The sequence below is a fragment of the Periophthalmus magnuspinnatus genome, chromosome 21, assembly GCF_009829125.3.
Source record: "Periophthalmus magnuspinnatus isolate fPerMag1 chromosome 21, fPerMag1.2.pri, whole genome shotgun sequence".
Classification (NCBI taxonomy): domain Eukaryota; kingdom Metazoa; phylum Chordata; class Actinopteri; order Gobiiformes; family Gobiidae; genus Periophthalmus; species Periophthalmus magnuspinnatus.
Window position 1 is genome coordinate 25,331,420 of NC_047146.1, and position 21,802 is coordinate 25,353,221.

Below are 21,802 nucleotides of genomic sequence, written 5' to 3' on the forward strand. Positions count from 1 at the left end.
AATTGTCCTATTGGGTTGAACCTCTTTTAAACTGACATTCCAACAGATGAAATGCAGGCTGGTGGACAATGACAGCCTATGATGTTGGGTATAAAAATTGTGTTGGGTTACATCAGATATTAAGTTTGGAGAATCGCCGTCCCAAATAAAGACAGTGCTCACTTTTTGACAACAGAGAATCTCAAAAAGCAGGATTATTATAGAGAAATAGTGAAATTTTGGCATTAGATTGGTGTGATAGAAACATCCCAAAGAAGATTTTTGATGCACTGTCTGATTTGTATGGAGACAATACACATGTCTCTTCTTTAAGGCCGGCTTGTGACTGCACATTGGTGGGTAGTCACACCTTCAATCTCAAAATTGACCAACTGGAAACAAAAGTTGAGTGAAATTATGAATTATGTGAAGGAAGAAATGTCTGCCACGACAAAAACTATTTTAGAAGAGTTAAGAGAAGCAAATGGACTAAATCAAGCTACTTCGCCAGCTTATCTATCCCCTCAACACTCCAATGCAAGCTCCAGACCTAGAACACACTGTAAAAATGGCAAATTTAAGTGGGAACATCAAAGCTGTCACATATGCAATTGATGTGATCAAATTAGTCATATCAGTCATAGGTGCCCCTCCAAACCATCTTGTCTGGATTCTTTAGTGCCCAGACCCCTTCCAAGTGACCCAGTTTGTTGGAGTTAAACTAACTAACTGTCCCCTGGTACATATGGGAGCAGATGGGATAAATGTGCAGTGTTTGGTAGATACTGGAACTCAAGTAATTTTGTTTAGTGTGCACCTAGCAGGTTCCAAACATTGGCAGCTGCCATCGACTTTGACAGTGTGCATGATGGTAAGAAGCTGTCCATGGTCTAAGTGGGTCCTGGAGTGGAAGTTTTTCAAAACATCTCCAACATCTAGAGACAGTCTTCCAGTCCCTGAGCCATTATGGACTTAAACCAGAACACTCAAGAGGCAAGTGATGTCCTTGGGGGTTTGTGGTCAATAGCCAGGGAGTTGCACCCAACTGCAACTGTTTCAGACTGGCAACCCCCTACCACTGTAAGGCAATTCCAGTCATTCTTGGGGTTTGTGGTATTTGAGGTATTATAGGTGGTTCAATACGGACTTCTCAAAGATTGCCAATCCCTAAATATGTTCCGCTATTTGTCCGTTATTCATATGCCAGCACCTCTAGACTTGGGGCTGTACTTGCTCAAGATGTGGTTGACTATATTAGTGCAATACTAGCAGAAGTTTATATCTAATAGAGTGTAACTCCAATTATAGCTCCTTTAAACTAGCTAAACAATGGAGTTGTAGGAGTTGTGAATTTATTTAATCTAGCCATTTAGTTGTCCTGAAGTGTGGCACTCTAACCAACTTTGAGCCTAGATCAAGAACTCTGCCAAATTTAGGGTGTTGTTTGACTTTTTTTTGTCATCTATATCATACGATGGTGAATGGAGCACCAAGAGCAACTGACCTATGCCTACAAGTGGACAGTTGACAGCCTCCAGAAAGCAGGAGAGAAAAATAAAAGACTTTACAATTGCACTGCAAAAGAAACCCCACTCCTGCCTGGACAGCGCGTGCTGGTGTGGGATCACAGAAGGTAAATGGGTAATCTTGGTGATCACTGGGAAATCAGACCATTTGTGGTTGTTAGTAGGTTCCACAGAGATGAAGAAGAGCCTGCCCCCCCTCACTGGACCCATGGCTTTGCAGTTATATGGGCTTTGTATGTGTAGTGTTCCAGGGAGAGAACACATAACTTGGTGTGTGGGTGTGTGTGTGTGTGTGTGGGGGTGTGTGTGTGTGTGTGTGTGTGTGTGTGTGCGTGTGTGTGTGTGTGTGTGTGTGTGTGCCTGTGCATGTGTAATTGTACAATTAGACTATTAGAGGTACAGGTATGTGAGTACAGTCTAGGAGCAGAGTCGAGCAGCAGCAGGGTGGAGTTGACACCCTGGGGAACTAGTCTTGGAGCTGCCCATAATGGAGGCCTCTATGGACAATTAGAGTGTACAATTATTAAAAATAAATAAATAAATACAAACTAACTAGGCAAGATTTTTTGTCAATTTTGTGTTATTGTGAAATTAGTAGTCTGTAGTTATTTTGATGTAAATGCATGGTCTAAGCTAAGATAAGTTTGATTAATTACATAAAATACACATGGTCTGTTGCACAGGAACAACAAAAAAACAACAAAAAAACAAAAACAAAAAAAACCACCAAAACTAAACATTGACACCTGCCCACAGCACTTCCTCTTGTAGGTGGTGGTCTCTTGTTAAAAGCTCATAGCAGTGAAAGCAGTTGGTTTTCTTGACAACTGTAAAAATGAATACTTACTGCATTACCATTGTAATATGTCTGATCCCACTCTCTGGTAAGATTAAACAAATAATAAGTCATTATAATACACTCATATATGCTATATTATTAAGACATGATGCTATTTGTTATTTTAGGGGAAAGTGACAGTGGGATAGTTGGAGGGAAAATTGCAAAACCTCACTCAAGAAAATACATAGTATCACTCCAGGGAGTCATTTTTGTGGAGAATTTCTGATCCGAGGTGACTTTGTGTTAACTGCAGCACACTGTAAATGGCAAGTTGCTGTACATTTTTGGAAGGTTTAAATTGAGTGAATGGGGAGTAAATGTGTAGTATTTAAACCTTTAAACTTTTTTTTTTGATAAGACAGTGATTGTTCTGGGAGCACATAATATAACTAAGCCAGAAAAAAGTCAACAAAAGATTCAGGTGAATAAATACTTCCCTCATCCAAAATAAAATGGGAAATATGACTTTGATATAATGCTTCTGAAGGTGAGGACCTTATTTACCGTATGTGCAACATTTGCAGCACTGACACATTTCTGTGGGTGAAAGGTGTGAGAGTCTCACACCTTGCAAACTCTTTCCTTTCTTGCAGCTAAAACAAAAAGCCAAACTAAATGAGTTTGTTCAAACTATTGGTCTACCAAAAAAAGACAAAACTGTCAAAGCTCACACAGAATGTACTGTGACTGGCTGGGGTAGAATGCAACCCACCCAAAACAGCGCTGTTTCTGATGTGCTTCGAGAGACACGGGAGAAGATTCAGTTTTTTCAGTACTATATATAATGTTGTTGTATATGCAGTTGAAGACAGAAGTTTAAATGTGCTATATAAAAATACACATACGCTGTGTTTTCTCACTGTCTGACAAAAAATAAGACAAACTTGTTTTAGGTCAATTAGAGTTACCAAAATTATTTCTAATTCTACTCAAAAATGTTGAGTAGTATTTGTAAAAAATCAGTCAACTGAAAAAAATTAGGAAGTATATTTAGTAAGGGAAACCTACAAGCATTTTGGACAAACCACAGGCTGCACATTGGGTTTAATTTAAACAAATGTAAATGTTACCACTTTGCAAAAAAGTTTTTCATAGACGACACAGGGAGATTTTAAAACCTCTAAATACTATATATTGATCTAGAAGAAATAATGCACAAAATATCCCTTACAAAACTTGAACTGTCAACACCAAATTGCTAAAACTGTAAAAAAAAAAGAAAAAAAAAGAAAAAAAAGAAAGAGCCATTAGAATAGACTAAATGTTGTGTTAAGTGCTCTTAAAGTAAGATTAGTCCACTGCCGGTTAAGACTAGTGAGAAACTAGTGAGAGTGGATCTTTAACCAGTCATTCAACATCCAATTATTATATGGATGTTTATTACAAAACACTTGGTTGGATGTAGTTGCATTGGTGTCCAGAAAACACAGTGCAAAAAAGAGACACACTTCTTTACATGTGGATAGTTCACTGTTTAGTGGTAAATGAGAGAATTAGTAGTCTAACCTATCATATGCACTTTAACACAGTCAAAACATGATTAAACAACCACTGTAGTTAAACTGATCAGATTTTTTTCAACGCAGCACTTCCTCTTGTAGGTGGTGGTCTCTTGTTAAAAGCTTGTGGCAGTGAGAGCAGTTGGTTTTCTTGACAATTGAAACAATGAATACTTACTGCATTACCATTGTCCTGTGCCTAATTCCACTCTCTGGTAAGATTAAACAAATATTAACTCATTATAATACAGTCATTTATGCTATATTATTAAGACATAATGTTATGTGTCACTTTAGGGGCAAGTGAAAGTGGGATAGTTGGAGGAAAAATTGCAAAACCTCACTCAAGAAAATACATGGCCTCACTCCAGACTGACGGAAATCATTTTTGTGGAGGATTTCTGATCCGAGATGACTTTGTGTTAACTGCAGCACACTGTAAACGGCAAGTTGCTGTACATTTTTGTAAGGTTTAAATTGAGTGAATGGCAAATAAATATGTAGTATTTAAACTTTTAAACTTTATTCAAGAAGAGGCTTTGTAGTTTATGTCTAAATGTAGACAATTGTATGTTTCTTTTTTTGTATTTTTGTATTTTGTTTTGTTTTTAGTGATAATACAGTGATTGTTCTGGGAGCACATAATATAACTAAGCCGGAAAAAAGTCAGCAGAAGATTCAAGTGAAAAAATATTTCCCTCATCCAAAATATAACGGGAAATATGACTTTGATGTAATGCTTTTGAAGGTGAGGACCTTATTTACCGTATGTGCAATATTTGCAGCATTGGCACATTTCTGTGGGTGACCGGTGGGAGTCTCACCTTGCAAAGTCTTTCTTCTCTTGCAGCTAAAACAAAAAGCCCAACTAAATAAGTTTGTTCAAACTATTGGTCTACCAAAAAAAGACAAAACTATCAAAGCCCACACAGAATGTACTGTGAGTGGCTGGGGCAGAATGCAACCCACCAAAGAGAGCAATCCTTCTGATGTACTTCGAGAGGCACAGGAGAAGATTCAGTTCAACTTTGAATGTAAAAACATTTGGACAAAGTACTTCAACACAGAACACATGATCTGCACTAAATTCAACAAGAAAGGAGGAAGCATGTGCCAAGTAATTGTATATAGTTTTTTTTTTTTTTTTTTTTACCCAATACTTTGTATAATATTGTTGCATAAACACTTGAAGACAGACATTTACTATATAAAAAAATACACATATGCCTTGTTTTCTCACTGCGTGACATAAAATAAGCTCAAACTTTCCCTGTTTTAGGTCAATTAGAGTTACCAAAATTATTTCTAATTCCTAAATGCCAGAATAATGAGAGAAGGACAATTTCACATTCCTTTCTTCAAACTCAGAAGTTTACATACAGTAAGATTACTATGAATTTAAACAATTGATCCAGATGATAATGTCATGTCTTTGGAAGCTTCTGGTTTATTGGCAAAAATTGAATTAAGACACACCTGTGGATGTGTTTGAAGGCACATCTGAAACACGCTGCTTCTTTATGTAACATCATGGGAAAGTCAAAAGAAATCAGCCAAGATATCAAGAAGAGAATTGTGTATTTGCCCGAGTCTAGTTGATCCTTGGGTACAATTTCCAGATGACTGAAGGTGCCACATTCATCAGTTCAAACAATTATATGCAAGTACAAACACCATGCAAATGTCTAGCCATCATACTGCTCAGGAAGGAGACAGGTCCTGTATCACGGAGATGAACATACTTTGGTCTGAACCGTACACACCAACCCAAGAAGAAGAGCAAAATCCTTGTGAAGATGCTGGCTGAAGCTGGTAAGAGTGTGTCATTATGCACAGTGAAATGAGTACTCTATCGACATGTGCTGAAAGGCCACTCTGCCAGGAAGAAGCTTTTACTTCAAAAGAAACATAAAAAGACAGATTACAGTTTGCAAATGCACACAGGGACAAAGGCCTTAATTTTTGGAAACATGTCCTGTGGTCTGACAAAGTAAAACTGAACTGGCTCAAATGGGTTTTTCAAATGGACAATGACCCAAAACATACTGTCAAACTGGTTACAAAGTGGCTTAAGGATAACAAAGTCAATGTTTTGGAGTATTTTCAATCCTATTGAAAATTTATGGACAGAAAAGGCATGTGTGAGCAAGACAGCCTACAAACTTGGCTCAGTTACATTAGTTCTGTCAGGATGAATGGGCCAGAATTCCTGCCAACTACTGTGAGATGCTTGTGGAAGGATATCCAAAATGTTTGACCCAAGTGATACAGTTTAAAGGCAAAGGTACCATATACTAATGAAATATATATAAACTTCTGACTTTGAAGTGCGTAATTAAAAAATGTAAAAAATAAAATCTTCTCTCATTTTTCTGGCATTTAGCATATATAAATAATTTGGATAATCATAATTGACCTAAAACAGGAAAAGTTTAGTCTGATTTCATGTCAGACAGGGAGAAAAAAACAAAAACAAAAAACAAACAGTGTATGTGTCTTTTTATATAGCGTATATAAACATCTGGTTTGAACTGTACACTACTATTGTAATACTGAGTATCTGTTTGTTCCTACAGGGTGATTCTGGAGGACCTCTGATCTGCAAAAACAAGCCTCTGGGTATCAGTGCATTTACAAATGCTGACTGCGCTGATCCTAAATATCCTCATGCCTACACTAAGATTTCCAGCTTCCTCCCATGGATTGAAAAGATCACAGGGGGACTTGGTAATGAGAGCAAGCCGTTGGATAGTACATATTACAGTCCTCGTTTCAATTAAAAACTAACAATGTATTGAAAAGATTTGTATCTATAAGTTCAACTTTACAAAAAAAAAGAGAGAAAACAATAAAGAAAAAAAAAAAAAAGTTTGGCCCAAAGCATATTTTTATACACTGTATTTGTGCCTTTTCTCCACATCTTAGTTACAGAAAAAAATGTAGTAATTGTAAAAAGCAGTCAATTGAAAAAAGTAGTAAGTATATTTAGTAAGGGAAACCTACAAGTGTTTTGAACAAACCACAGGCTGCACAGTGGGTTTAATTTAAACAAATACAAATGTTACCACTTTGCAAAGTTTTTCATCGGTGATATAGGAAGATTTTAAAGATTTTAATGCTCTTAAAGGAAGGTTAGTCTATTGCCAGTTCGGGCTAGTGAGAGTGGATCTTTAACCAGTCATTCAGATTTTTATTACAAAACCCTTGGTTGGATGTAATTGCACTGGTGTCCACAAAACACAGTGCAAAAAAGAGACACACTTCTTTACATGCGGATAGTTCATGTCTAGTGGTAAATGAGTGAAGTGCAAACAGCAAGCCATGAACAGATTAGATTTAGTATCACTTTTTTCCTTGAAATGAACATTTTCAACTCAGCACAACTCTGCATTCTAGGTTCAACAAAATGATTTAGGACTAGACAAAACCCAGAGCTCAGTACAGTCCAAACAGAAATAAACTGCATTCACCTTGGTTTAACAAATTAAAGGTTTGTCATTTACTTTTATTAGTCTAATCATAACCTTTGTTAACATTAAGGTTGCTAGGTAACAGTTGTGAAATTACATCTACACATGTCATATCTGTTTCCCATGTTCAACCAGGGAGCAAAAAAAACAACACATTTATTTAGGTCAACTATGTTTCCAGGAAATTAGTAGTCTAACCCATCATATGCACTTTAACACAGTAAAAACCTGATCAAACAACCAGTGCAGCACTTCCTCCGTAGTTGGTAGCCTCGTGGCAGTAAGAGCATTTAGTTTTCTTGACAACTGGAACAATGAATACTTACTGCATTACCATTGCCCTGTGCCTGATTCCACTCTCTGGTAAGATTAACCAAATATTAACTAATTATAATACATTTATGCTATATTATTAAGACATACTGTTATTTGTTATTAGGGGGAAGTGACAGCGGGATAGTTGGGGGAAAAATTGCAAAACCTCACTCAAGAAAATACATGGCCTCACTCCAGACTGACGGGAGTCATTTCTGTGGAGGATTTCTGATCCGAGACAACTTTGTGGTAACTGCAGCACACTGTAAACGGCAAGTTGTATATTTTCGGAAGGTTTAAATTGAGTGAATGGAAAATAAATATGCAGTATTTAAACCTTTAAACTTTATTCAAGAAGAGGCTTTGTACTTCATGTCTGAATGGAGACAATTTTATGTCTTTTTTTTCTTTGTTTTATTTTGTTTTGTTTTTAGTGATAAGACAGTGATTGTTCTGGGAGCACATAATATAACTAAACCGGAAAAAAGTCAGCAGAAGATTCAAGTGAAAAAATATTTCCCTCATCCAAAATATGATGAAAAATTTGACTTTGATATAATGCTTCTGGAGGTGAGTATTTGGTTTACTGCATGTCCAATATTTGCAGCATTGACACATCTCTGTGAGTGAAAGGTGCGAGAGTCTGACTCTAGTTGCAAATAATTTCCTTTCTTGCAGCTAAAACAAAAAGCTCAACTAAATGAGTTTGTTCAAACTATTGGTCTACCAAAAAAAGACAAAACTGTCAAAGCCCACACAGAATGTACTGTGACTGGCTGGGGCAGAATGCAACCCACCCAAAACAGCGCTGTTTCTGATGTGCTTCGAGAGGCACAGGAGAAGATTCAGTTCAATTTTGAATGCAAGAAAATTTGGGAAGAGCACTTCAACACAAAACACATGATCTGCACTAAATTCAACAAGAATGGAGGAAGCATGTGCCAGGTAATCATATATAGCCCCCCCCCCCCCCCCCCTACTATATATATAGTATTGTATATACACTACTATTGTAATACTGAGTTTCTGTTTGTTCTCACAGGGTGATTCTGGAGGACCTCTGATCTGCAAAAACAAGCCTCTGGGTATTAGTGCATTTACCAGTGACAATGACTGCACTGATCCTAAATATCCTCATTCCTACACTAAGATTTCCAGTTTCCTTCCCTGGATTGAACACATCACAGGGGGACTGGGTAATGAAAGCAAGCCTTCGGATAGTAAATATTACAATCATCATTTCAATTAAAAACTAACAATGTATTGAAAAGATCTTTATACAACAAAACAATAAAGAAGAAAAAAAAAATTGGTCCAAAACATATTTTTAGTACACTATATTTGTCTTTTTTCCACATCTTTGAGGGTTACAGAAAAAGGCTGAGTAATATTCGTAAAAAGTCAGTTAATTGAAAAAACATAGACAGTATAGTTAGTAATGGACACTGGTGGAGAAAACCTACAAATATTTTGGCCAAACCACAGGCTGCCCAGTGGTTCCTGGATTTAGTCATAGTGCAGACTTTTAAAGTTAAACCTCTTCCTGTCGGTAAACGCTGTCATCTGGAGAGAAAGTAAAGACATGCATTCAATTAAACCGTTTTTTTGTGATCATTCCATTTTTCAATATTCCTGTGAATTATGAGGCCAAGTTTGTCTGCATATTTATCCAGAAAAGAACAGAATATAAGAATGTAAAACTCACCTGACTTGGGTCTCTTGTGAAGTATCTCTTCTCTATTACCTATAAACAAAAAATGTCAAATAAAATGAAGAAAAATCTAATTTATCCCCTGACAGATTTCAAATTGAAAAAGTCAATTGACATTTGGTCAAAACAGTTGTATGCCACTTGAATTCCTTTATATACATTTGACAATATTTGAGATCTTTGAATTTTAAAAATCACACTATACTAGTTTTAATAGTAGGATCTGGCAAGCAAAATGTAGGAGCTCATTCAGCTTTTTAATTGGACAACCAACACAAAAAACATGTAAGCATGGACAACTATACTACAATATAGTTGTTTTGTAGGTTGGTTTGACTTTCTCTTTTGAAAAACATATAAAACACTTGTAATTGTAATATAGCAGTTTCTCGCCTTGTCAAAGAATCGACTCAGTTTGACTGCATTTGATGTTCCAGCAGCAAGGTAGCGTGGGTTAGTGCAGTCCTGTGAAAACAAAACAACACATCATCCTCATTTGACTTGTGTCTCCTAAAAGGTGTTACATCTTTGTCTTATACCCTTTGTAATGTAGTTTCACTATGACTGTAACCTGAACACCAAGTAAGTGTGATAAATCAGCTAAATGCCACCTCCGTGTAATCAGTCATACCTTGCTACCTTGATACATTTTTCCTTTTTATTATAATTCATATACAGTACATGTCTATATATCTTATTCTGAAATCACTGGAGAATACACACTAGATTTATTTCTTCTGCGTTGAAGTCTTCAGAAAGGAAGGCTGTTCGAGTCAAGACCTCATTGCGTTTGTTCTCTGAAATCTGGTCAAATTTAGTGCCTATCAAGAGCAAAGGCACTGGGTTTTCAGCAAACTGTTCTCTGTCATAGTCCCTGCAAGATAGAAAAAAAATATATCCACAAAAAAATAACTTCACCTTATCGAGACATTAATTTAACATGTTCTGAAGCTGAAACAAAAGTGCTAACCCATTTGAGACAATAACTCCAGTAGGTGATGAATCTCTGTTCAGTGCTTCTATTGACCACCGGTAAAGATTTTGGGAAGATTTCTTATTTGTCAAGTCATGCACTAATATAATACCTGAAAGACACGATGCATAATGCTCTTAAATGTTACACACTGTGAATGGATTCTTAAAAAATCTTAAATACAATTCAGGAAATAAATACCATTAACAGAATTATAAAAGACAGCCCGAGTGCTCTTGACGCTGCTTGCGCTGCCCACAGACCCTCCAACATCCCAGAGTTCAATGTAATATGTTTTTTCTTCTGGAGTTCCTTCTTTATAATCATGTATCTACATTGCAAAGTATTTTTCACATTTTTACAAAGATCATATCATCTGTATGAATGAATGATGTAATTCTGACTCTCTATAGAAACAATAAAAATAAGCCATTACAAAGGCAATCCACTTACCCGTACGTCCACTGAGCAGCCCACTGTCCAAGATGGATTTCCTAAAACTTGATTCTGACAAAGTAAATGAACCAAGGAGGATTTTCCCACACCTAAAGAACAAGCATATATACAGAAGCATATATTTTGGGAATAATATTAGTCTGATAGTCGAAAAAACTATTTTACTCACCCGAATCCCCTAAAACGAGAACTTTTACCCTGTCAAGTGAAGCCATTTTCGGTGACAGCGAGATACCGGAAGAAAACAATCCAAACCCCGCCTCTAAATCTTCTATGATTGGCTTAACCTGGTTGCTTAGCTGCGAAATACTGCAATCTAAATGGTTTATATTTCTGTCAATCAAAAAAGGATACATTTGATTGGTTTTGAAGGAAATACGTTTATATGACGCATCCACATTTCTTCCGGGGTATTTTTTTTTGAGTAGCAACCCTTACACGCTTAGCTTTGTCTGCTACATGTTGATGACATCCACGATGTAAAGTTATCAGTGGTTTAAATATGTGTCTTCCCTCTAAAATAAACGTTTAAAAGAAGTGTTTTTTGCGGAACCAGCTTTAAAACTGTCCTGAAATGACATAAAGAAGAAGAAACTGTACAAACCGGTAAGTTCGAGCTAGCATTAGTCTTGTACGCAAGCTAAGAATTAAAGTATGAATGGAAGCCTACACACAGTTGAAATAAACGCAGATATCAGAATTTGGTTATTCACATTTGGCGTGTTGGAAAGCATTCACGTTATAATCTCGTTAATGATTGTCTCTAACTTTACGTAAAGCACTAGTACGTTGGAATTGTATTCTGCATTATACCCATGTTTTGTTTATGCATCAGATTTTGTTACAGCCTTCTTTTTTTAATTCACTCAAATGCCCATCTAGCGTGGATTAGTTTGCTTGACTAGAGAATATGTTGTCTCTTTTTTCACATCGGTAATGTTCAGTGTGTCTTTGGTAAAATGTCTTTACAAACACATAATAAAAATAGACAAACATCTCATACTGTCATTTCCTTCCACAGAAAATGATGGAACCAGAGGTACTGACGGAGGTCCCTGCAGAGCTGAAGCGTCTGGCCAAACAGGTGGTGCGTGGTTTCTATGGAATAGAGCACGCTTTAGCTCTAGATGTGTTAATCCGGAATCCATGTGTGCGAGAGGAGGACATGCTGGAGCTGCTGAAGTTTGACCGCAAACAACTCCGCTCTGTACTCAACACGCTGAAGGCAGACAAGTTTGTCAAGTGCCGCATGAGAGTAGAAACAGCCCCTGATGGGAAGACAACGCGACACAACTACTATTTTATAAACTACAGGTGCATAAGGTTACTCACCTTACCAAAGTATGAATGTGGTATGCTAGTGATAATAGGTGGTGGTTAAATAACCGACACAGATTAATATAGTCAGCCATGTCTCACCATTGGTTGTGGAGAGTGAATGAATAATGCAGTGTTTTATGACTTCTGCATACATTTGTATTGTTATTAAACATATTTTCAGTTCAAATGTACAGTTACATTTATTGTACATTTATTGAGAACGAGCAGTGAAATTTACAACAGCTTAATTTGTTGAAAAAGAATATGATATGGCATAATTAAATTCACTGTCTCAAAGATTACCATACTGTGACATGACCAGATTAATGGATTTTATTGATTAAAAGGTCCTTGCATTCTTAAAAAAAAAGACTAAATTGTGGTATCTAAAACATTTGAACTTTGTTTTGTGGTGGAGCAGAGTTCTAGTGAATGTGGTCAAGTACAAACTGGATCACATGCGGCGGAGAATTGAAACAGATGAACGTGACTCAACAAACAGAGCGTCCTTCCGCTGTCCCTGCTGCTTCTCCACCTTCACCGACCTTGAGGCCAACCAGCTCTTTGACCCTATGACAGGTAACATCAGTTAAGTCAATAAAGCATAGTTTTTCCCAATAATCACGTCAGTGCTTTAAATAAACTACAACCCCAATTCCAATGAAGTTGAGACGCAGTGTAAAACTTAAAAAAATACAGATTTGCAAATCCTTTTCAACCTATATTGAACTGAATAAACTACAAGGACATAACATGCTGCAGGCATCAAATTAAAAATGAGTGAATATTTGCATAAAAACAATAATGATTATCAGTTTGAACATTAAATATCATGTCTTTGTAGTTTATTCAGTTCAATACAGGTTGAAAAGGATTTGGAAATCGTTGTATTCTGTATTTTTTTTTTTTAGGTTAGTTAGTTTTCATAGTGTCCCAACTGGATTGAAATTGGGGTTGTAAACTGGATTTAATGTCTGTGATTCCATTCCACTCCACATTAAATATTACATTATGTGAGCATAGAAAAATAAACACACATTATTTTATAACATTGTTCCCTCATCGAGAACAGTAGTTGTCTTTTGGTTCATCCACGGTTACTTCACAAAACCTGTTTATAAGGTAATCTTCCTCTGAGAAATCACTTAATTCTATTTTATCCAGATTGTCACGTAATAGATTGAAAATCTGTAAATGTTTTGGGGTCACTCATTTTGAGCATTTCTTTAGTTAAATTCCACTCAGTACAAACACATTGAAATGTTATCCTGACACCCATGTCCACTGAATGGCTGCTATTTTTTTTGTAATAGTTTATGCCTATTGCTATCAACAGAGGCTGCTCTAACACAAACTTATGCACTTGAAAATGGGAAGAAAGGCCCCTTTCGGGTCATTGGGTAAATGCACGGAGGAAGCTTCTTTCCTTATCATTGACCCTAACGTGCCATGGCAAGGACCATCCGAACTGATCATTGAAGGAATAAGGGAAGGAGCAATTATGCTTCCTTTTTATAGCTCATTTAGCGTAGGAACCTCCCGAGGTTTCTAACAGCGGTAAGGAGCTATGAGGCATCTAACAATTCACTGTGCACTTCAAACTGAAATTTTCCAAATACTCATGTACAAGTTATATATCATTGCACCAGCTTATGAATTTAAATCTTGTGCTTAAATAAACTCAACTCAAACATAACTGCTATAGAGCCACATATATTATATATATATAGGCTACCAGTGTGATGAAAACAATAACTAAGCAATTTTTAAATTTTAAATAATTCTCATGAGGCTCAGTACAGTAGAGGAGGTTGGTGCACTAGTTGTAGTCCGTTTTCTGGGTGCTGTAGTTTGTACTGAACACCTGTTGTTTCCGCCACTGGTTAGGAGGATTCGGATCCACCAAAAGCAGCAAGAGCTCCTTCTCCTCACTGCCCCTTACTCCTCCTTGATCCTGTTGTTGACCTCATGACATAGCTCTCAGAGGTCAAGGCAAAGGAGAAGGAAGGAGGAGGAAAAACATTGGAGGAGGTATTTTGCTCCTTTTCAGATTGGACCAATTGTTCCATTTCATCCCTACTGACCACCAGAGGCCCTTTCTGTGTGCAAATGACATTCATTTTAGCATGTGTTTTCTAAAACTAAGCATTATAAAACATCAAATAAAAATGCCTAGGTGTACAATAGCATGTGTAGGAGCCAAAAATGTGCAAATGTATGCATATGTCCACTTCATTGCTTTGAATCCTAAAGTTGTGTATATTTTATAAATTTATAGTCTGTACCATTTTTTTCCAGTTAATGTTGGATATGTTAATATTGGTATATTGGCACTTATTTTCAACTCTGTTTTATCTTTTCTTTGACAGCATTCAATTTCAGATTCACAAATATCTATTGATCTATAGTAGCTCTGTTGCTAGGATACACAAGGGTCTCTTGCCAGTAAGGCTTTTGTCTCTGTTTTATGACACTTACCTTTTGCCAAATACCCATCTAACTCATAATAATATCCGATTCTGCTAATTATAGGTGACAGTACAGAGTTGATTGAAGACATGTAATAAGTAGATGGCTGTGACTTGCCTTTATCTTTGCTGATGATACTTCACTGTATAGATGGATGGAGGAAAATTCATGTTAGGAGTAGAGCAAGTAGTTTTGAACCTTCCTGGCACAGTTTTGGAAAAGTCAGCGTCTTCTTGTTGGTGATGCATTTACCATCAACTTGCCAATAGCCCTGCACTCATCTCCTGTTTCCACATATCTCAGCTCATATCACATCCTGCTGTAACCGCAGTAATTCAGAACTCGGGGAGAAGAGAGCAAGCTCATTGTCAGATCAAACATGCCAAAGAAATGACAATAGCCAGTAAGAAAACTACACAGATGTGATAGAACTGTAGGCCTTAAGGTGATTTTTATTAGTCAACTAATTATTTTATTTAGATTACATGGGGATCAGCATTAATACATGAAGAATATCAGTTTTTCCTTAGTTCTCTCTATTGACACTAGATGGCAGTGTGCAAAAAGGTATGGCAATATTAAGTCACGTCTGCTTTGTATGTCTGTGTAACTTGTTTACTGCATTAAATAAATACAAAGAATAAGATTGCTATTAGGTTAATTTGTAATTTTTTTTTTGTTCTGACCAATGCATGAGTCTTAAGCCTCCATTTGTATGAATATAGAAATGTACTGTATTAATACTATGGCCGTGTCAAATATGCTACTGACTTTTTTTCTAATATCAATATTTTAAGATGCAGACAATTCTTTATCCCAGTTAGATTCTCTCAGTGTAACCTTACTCCTGTCTTCCTCTTTGTCAAATCCAGGAAACACATGGTGTGCTAGTGCTGGACAGGCTCCCATTATTCAAACTAAAAATCAGCAGAAGCAGTTGTCCTCACACGCCCTCTCTAGTTAAAAGTGGAGGGTGTGCACTTTGTTATGCACTTACTAACTCAAAGCGGTGGAAAATGTAATTATATTTATAAAATCATCCCTAGTAAAAGGTCATTGCTGCTACAGCAAACTATAATTTCTTAGCCTCGGCCAAAAAAAGCTTGCTAGGTCATTTAAAAAAAAATATTAATAGAAATCCTTAAGCAATTGTATTCCCTCGGGGTGTGCATTGCTCTTTCTTTATTAAACTGCACAAAACTTATTTAATGCTTATATTTTACTGTTTGAATTTCTTGGGCTGAATGTTTAATAAGTCCTTTTAAAGGTCAAAATATCACATGACCACATGTCACATTAGCAATCAAAATTTAAACCCCTTTCTACAATTGACTGCGTGGAACAAATGAAGGACACATGCTTAATGGTTAATTATAAACCCTTATCCTCCCATTTAACATTCTTTGTAGTGACATTTGTGAGAAGAATGAAACAAATGTGTTGGGCCTTGTTTATGGTAAATGCCTTATTTCTGATTTAGGTTTTTCTTCTTGTACCTCACACAACACTTTTCTACTTATGTACAGGTACATCGTTTTTTTTTTTGTTGGAGAGTCCACTGACTGCTTGTCCCCATTTAGATAAGATTGCTTTCCCTGGAATGTTCCATAGTATGGCGTTAAACTCATGTCTGTTGGATTTATTCAAGTATGTGTTTTTATTGTGTAAAAATGCTTAAAAAACCCTATTTTTACTGTGAAGAGGGCCACTTCTCCACAGATCTGACCTGCAACTTGACCTGGTGGTGCCACTTACTTGTCCAATAATATAGTGGGACATTCTAGGCAGTAAGTAAAAACTTTCCATGAACACAAGCAGATAGTAGACCTTTCACCAAAAAAAGTTACATAAGTTTTGTTGGTTTGTTAATGCTATAGTTACTTTTAGAAATAAATTCTGGTGTTATATTCACAAATTACCAGTCACCTTAAAATCCCCCCTCCTTTGTTCTTATGACAGGTACTTTTCGCTGTACCTTCTGCCAAACTGAGGTGGAGGAGGATGAGTCCGTGTGCCCGGATGCCAGGACACTAGTGGCTCGCTTCAATGAGCAGATTGAGCCCATCTATGCACTACTGCGAGAAACTGAAGACATCAACCTGTCGCATGATCTACTGGAGCCAGAGCCTACGGAGATCCCAGCTCTCAAACAGAGGTAATTTACATGCAAATCTGACGCTAGTGTGCCCTTTATTAATTCATCTATGTAAGTTATTATTATGATCAGAGCAATTTAATGTAAAAGGTCACTCATTACATGCTAGTTACTCCAAGAAAATTATAATTTATTTATTTTTTCATTAATTTTATTATTATTTTTATTCTAAAGTTTTTGCTTTTTAGAATTGAACATTAACACACAGATCTATCTGTGCAATTAGACATCTAATTTTATCAAAGAACAGATTCCACCTAAAAAACAAAAAGAAAACACCCATAACAATCTAAACCTCCAGCTCCTCTGATTTGAAGGATGGGTCAAATGCAGACAACCAATTTCCCTACAGGGACATTAATAAGCCCCTTATGATGAGTGCACAATCAAGGTTCGTTATGTCGCCCAGACCGGCGTCACAGGGGACCCACCCTGGAGCCACACCCGGGGTGGGTGCTCGAGAGCGAGCGCCTGGTGGCCGGGTCTTTCCCCACAGCTCAGCCCCAAGGAGCGACGTGGGGCTGTCCTCACGCGGACCCACCACCTGCGAGAGGATCCGTAAGGGGCTGGTGCATAGAGATGTGGGCGGTAGTTGAAGGCGGGGACCTCGACGACCAGATCTTCGGACATGGAGACTAGCTCTGGGGACATGGAATGTTACCTCGCTGGGGGGGAGGGAGGTTGAGCATTACCGGCTAGATACAGTTGGCCTCACTTCCACACACAGCTTGGGCTCTGGAACCCAACTCCTTGAGAGGGGCTGGACTCCCCATTTTCTCCACCTCTATCGTCGATGCGGCTGTTCATAGCTGTGGTCGTAAGGTCTGCAGTGCTTGTCGCAACCCCCGAACCCGGCGGTGGACAGTAAGTAAGTAAGTAGTACTAAGGAGTCCTATTGAGCCTTGTTGGCTTGTGGGACTCCTGAGGCAGCTGATGACTACCACCGGGCCAAGTGTGCCGCGGCTCGTGCGGTCGCGGAGGCAAAAACTCAGGGTTGGGAGGAGTTCGGGGAGGCCATGGAGGAGGACTATCGGATGGCCTCAAAGAGATTCTGGCAAACCATCCGACGCCTCAGGAGGTGGAAGCAGTGCTTCACCAACACTGTTTACAGTGCGGGTGGAGAGCTGCTGACCTCAACTGGGGATGTTGCCGGGCGGTGGAAGGAAAACGTTTAGGATCTCCTCAATCCCACTGTCACGTCTTCCGAGGAGGAAGCAGAGACTGGGAACCCGGAGGTGGACTTGCCCATCACTCTGGCTGAAGACACTGAGGTGGTTAGCAAGCTCCTCGGTGTCAAGGTTCCGGGGGTGGAGTACCTTAAGTATCTGGATGTTATGGGGCTGTCTTGGCTAACACGTCTCTACAACATCGCGTGGTGGTCGGGGACAGTACCGCTGGACTGGCAAACCGGGGTGGTGGTCCCTCTCTACAAGAAGGGGGATTGGAGGGTGTGTTCCAATTATAGGGGAATCATAATCCTCAGCCTTCCCGGTAAGGTCTACTCCAGGGTACTGGAGAGGAGAATCTGACTGATAGTCGAACCTCGGATTCAGGAGGAGCAATGCAGTTTTCATCCCGTCGTGGAACACTGGACGAGCTCTATACTCTCCATCGGGTCCTTGAGGGTTCATGGGAGTTTGCTCAACCAGTCCACATGTATTTTGTGGATCTGGAGAAGGGGGGTGCTCCGGGAGTATGGGCCCCTTGCTAAGGTCTGTCCGGTCCCTGTATGACTGGAGCAGGAGCTGTGTTCACATTGCCGGCAGTAAGTCAGACCTGTTCCCAGTGCATGTTGGACTCTGCCAGGGCTGCCCTTTGTCACCGGTTCGGTTCATTATATTTATGAACAGAATTTCTAGGCGCAGCCAGGGGTCGGAGGGGGTTCGGTTTGGGAACCACAGGATCTCATCTCTGCTGTTTGCAGATGATGTTGTCCTGGTGGCTTCATCAAGCCAGGACCTGCAGCAGGTACTGGGGCAGTTTGCAGCCAAGTGTGAAGCGGCTGGGATGAGAATCAGCTCCTCTAAATCCGAGGCCATGGTTCTCGACCGGAACAAGGTGGCTTTCCCTCTCTGGGTGGGTGGTGAGTGTCTGCCACAAGTGGAGGAGTTCAAGTATCTCAGGGTCTGGTTCACGAGTGAGGGAAGGATGGAGAGTGAGATTGACAGGCGGATCGGTGCAGCGTCTGCAGTGATGCGGTCGCTGTATTGGTCCGTTGTGGTAAAGAAGGAGCTGAGTCGAAAGGCAAAGCTCTCAAATTTACCGGTCAATCGACGTTCCTATCCTCACCTATGGTCATGAGCTCTGGGTAATGACTGAAAGGACAAGATCGCGGATACAAGCGGCCAAAATGGTTTCCTCCGTAGGGTGGCCGGGCGCACCCTACGGAGGAAGACCTGGGGCCCGGCCCCAGATCTGGGGTGAAGGAAGTCTGGGAGTCCCTGCTGAGACTGCTGCCCCCACGACCTGACCCCAGATAAGCAGAAGAAAATGGATGGATGGACATTAATATTGTGTAAACCTGAGATAACGATGATTCTTTTGGTTAGAAAACCAAGAAAGAAAAAGCATTGAAGCTGAAGACATTGATGACTCATTTAGTTATGACTATATCGGATCTGGTTGACCAATGACTATTATTGATCAATTTTCCATTTTGTTTTTTCTAGTCGTGAAAGAGCCGCAGCTGCTGGAAACCCAGGTGGCCCACATCGCGAGGCCTGGGCTAACAAAGGCTCCTACTCCGACCTGTACACTCAGAACATGGATATCCGCATGGACGAGCAGCAGAGGCAGGCCAACGAGGGCAAACCTCCCAAAGAGAGGCCCATCTGGTTAACTCAGAGCACAGTGCAGGGGGCAGACACAGAGCCGGATATCATCAAGAGCCGTGAGTAGTTCCTATCTAGTTTTTTCTTTCTCTAGGGTCTTTTCAGACATATCATAATAAAAGAGAAATACAAATAATTGTAGAGGCACCAATCCAACTTTTTCAGTTCTACCCAATACTCAATATTAACCGATTTTCAGGGACTGAAAATTACATTATTTTCTTAAAATATAGTTAATATAATAAGTGGATCCAAATGTGTTATGTAAACGTTTTTTTATTTCTCAATTAACTACAGAACAGCTTTGTATGAATAAAGTTCCAACATTATGAGACATTCTTGGACAGCTTCCACCAGTAAATAGTACATTTAGTTATAGGTCAAACCAGGATATCAGCTGAACTGATATCATGAAACTGATACTCAACCCAGCTAATTTTTCTGAATTATTTCATTTAATCCATTCATACTGTAACCCCCAAATTCAATACTTTTATCCTTGACCATTAATGACCTTTTGACCATTTGTCTTTCAGTCACTTGGGTCAAAAAAGTCAGCAGACTAGCTAAGCCTTTCTCAGGTTTTTATTTCTACACCCAAGGGCATCAGCAATCAGCTTCAACTTTGTCTGAACCATAATTTAGAATAATCAGAGGCTTGATTAGTGGATGGTTGAGTAAGGTTTGATAATAAACCCTTTTGTGTGTAAATTGCTTGTCTTACAAAGTTCTTGATGACTTGAGTGTGCTGTTGGAAATTACTGTATGACCTCTGGAAAGTTGCCTTCTCAATCATGCCTCTACTTTTTTACAGATTTAGATTTTAGATCTATGACATTTTAAAACTATATTTTGGGTTCCAAGTCAGCCTGTCTCTCCCAGTTAAACCTGAAAAAGTGAGTTGCTCATAAAGCAGTTGTGTTCTGACATTAAGGCCATGATATTGTGGACAACTTAATGCATCAAACAAATAAGCTTTCAAGACCCTGTTTAAGGATATGTATGTATTGGGATATGTATCGGACTCTGTATCTTGTGCCTTAAGGTACTTTGTGATACCCAGCCCTAATTCCAGGTCTAAAATGTGTTTAATCTAGATTAAACACATTTTAAAGCAGCACTTTAACACGACTATAGTAGTTCCAAACATGGAATAACCCAAAGGTGGAATGATATATATATTTATGACTCAATCAATACTAGACATGTACGGGACTCCACCAGTGGCACATGTTTCACAGTTTAAGAACCACTGCTATCTTGTGTTACATAGTTCTATTTGTCAGGTGACTTTGATTTGTATCTAGTTTATTAAAGGCATAATTTATTTGTCGTTTATCACAGATGGAGAGGCTGTACCAGGATCACAAGATGGTACAGCGGGAGGACAGATGAATGAGAACGAAGAAGTGATGCGTGCTCTGCTTATTCATGAAAAAAGAAGTGTGTCGGGCTCTGGATCCACTGCCACCGCCGCTGCTGCTGCCAGGGGGCTAACTGTGGCTACGGCTAACGCTAGTGACTCCGAAAGTGACACGAGCGAATCAGATGATGAAGCCCCCACAGCCCCGCCCACCGCCCCTCAACGCCACATGGCCGAAGATGATGATGATGATGATGACTTTGAGGAGGTTGGGGAGGAGCACATGGTGATGGTAGGAGGAAGGCCATATTCGTACAGAGAGGTGAGCGAGAGGCCAGAGCTGGTGGAGCAGATGTCCTCACAGGAGAAGGAGGCCTATATTGAAATGGGGCAAAACCTATTCCAGGACATGTACTACTAAGCATATGTACGATTGGTTGTATGGTTGCGGATGTCTTCACTGCACAGTAATGGTATAGGGTGGAAACGGCATGGTAACCAGATTAATGAGGTTTAAAGGCATTTTGCTGTCCTATTTGCATAATTTTACCAAGAAAATGGTGACCATGTTCTTAGGTGATTTACAGTCTTCATACTAGATAAGGCTCAGTCATATTACCACAATCTGTACAACGTTTAGACTGTAGTAGTAGTAATTAAGTATAAGCTGGGTGATATGACTAAAATACTATTGATCTGTCACGATTTTCGATTCAGTTTTAGTTTGTAATAACTTTGAATAATTAGTTTGTAGTAATAAAAAATCTGTAAAATGGCTTTCACAATACCAAATTTGAATAATTTCCGTTAAACGCCAATATTAAAATTTGTAATGAAATAATTGAACTCCAAACCACATGCATGAAAAAGCCAACCAAGCCTATCACTGAATTA

General features: G+C 38.8%; 3 protein-coding genes across 5 annotated transcripts; 2 read left to right on the forward strand and 1 right to left on the reverse strand.

The window, feature by feature from the left end:
• The first annotated feature begins 2,326 nt into the window (after positions 1-2,326).
• On the forward strand, positions 2,327-8,911 carry LOC117388954 (granzyme B-like). Of its 3 annotated transcripts, none has more exons than XM_055230662.1 (5): positions 2,327-2,389; positions 4,143-4,290; positions 8,065-8,200; positions 8,309-8,575; positions 8,673-8,911. In XM_055230662.1, exons 1-5 carry the CDS (start codon positions 2,341-2,343, stop codon positions 8,877-8,879), a joined length of 807 nt encoding a protein of 268 aa, XP_055086637.1. In that variant the 5' UTR covers positions 2,327-2,340; the 3' UTR covers positions 8,880-8,911. The 3 variants fall into 3 exon arrangements, with proteins under 3 accessions (XP_055086637.1, XP_055086636.1, XP_055086635.1); XM_055230661.1 differs by lacking the exon at positions 2,327-2,389 and adding an exon at positions 4,012-4,060; XM_055230660.1 differs by lacking the exons at positions 2,327-2,389; positions 4,143-4,290 and adding exons at positions 7,572-7,678; positions 7,755-7,902.
• Positions 8,854-11,048, reverse strand: rabl3 (RAB, member of RAS oncogene family-like 3). The gene is made up of 8 exons (XM_033987293.2): positions 10,940-11,048; positions 10,768-10,859; positions 10,516-10,645; positions 10,312-10,426; positions 10,065-10,215; positions 9,735-9,806; positions 9,336-9,374; positions 8,854-9,193 (listed from the first exon to the last, which is right to left on the reverse strand). Exons 1-8 carry the CDS (start codon positions 10,983-10,985, stop codon positions 9,137-9,139), a joined length of 702 nt encoding a protein of 233 aa, XP_033843184.1. The 5' UTR covers positions 10,986-11,048; the 3' UTR covers positions 8,854-9,136.
• Positions 11,049-11,234: 186 nt separating this feature from the next.
• gtf2e1 (general transcription factor IIE, polypeptide 1, alpha) lies at positions 11,235-21,458 on the forward strand. Its single transcript, XM_033987292.2, has 6 exons — positions 11,235-11,376; positions 11,792-12,084; positions 12,512-12,669; positions 16,519-16,714; positions 19,384-19,604; positions 20,890-21,458. The coding sequence occupies exons 2-6, from the start codon at positions 11,795-11,797 to the stop codon at positions 21,327-21,329; spliced, it is 1,305 nt and encodes a 434-aa protein (XP_033843183.1). The 5' UTR covers positions 11,235-11,376; positions 11,792-11,794; the 3' UTR covers positions 21,330-21,458.
• The last annotated feature ends 344 nt before the right edge of the window (positions 21,459-21,802 follow it).

Coding starts and splice junctions, on each gene's coding strand:
- rabl3 (XM_033987293.2), bottom strand. CDS start 10,985: ATGGCTTCACTTGACAGGGTAAAAGTTCTCGTTTTAGGGGATTCGG. Junction 9,375..9,734: donor TGAGTCGATTCTTTGACAAG/GCGAGAAACTGC, acceptor TTTTGTTTATAG/GTAATAGAGAAGAGATACTT. Junction 9,194..9,335: donor TCACAAGAGACCCAAGTCAG/GTGAGTTTTACA, acceptor CTTTCTCTCCAG/ATGACAGCGTTTACCGACAG.
- LOC117388954 (XM_055230662.1), top strand. CDS start 2,341: ATGAATACTTACTGCATTACCATTGTAATATGTCTGATCCCACTCTCT. Junction 8,201..8,308: donor TTGATATAATGCTTCTGGAG/GTGAGTATTTGG, acceptor CCTTTCTTGCAG/CTAAAACAAAAAGCTCAACT. Junction 8,576..8,672: donor ATGGAGGAAGCATGTGCCAG/GTAATCATATAT, acceptor TTGTTCTCACAG/GGTGATTCTGGAGGACCTCT.
- gtf2e1 (XM_033987292.2), top strand. CDS start 11,795: ATGATGGAACCAGAGGTACTGACGGAGGTCCCTGCAGAGCTGAAGCGT. Junction 12,085..12,511: donor TACTATTTTATAAACTACAG/GTGCATAAGGTT, acceptor GTGGTGGAGCAG/AGTTCTAGTGAATGTGGTCA. Junction 19,605..20,889: donor GCCGGATATCATCAAGAGCC/GTGAGTAGTTCC, acceptor CGTTTATCACAG/ATGGAGAGGCTGTACCAGGA.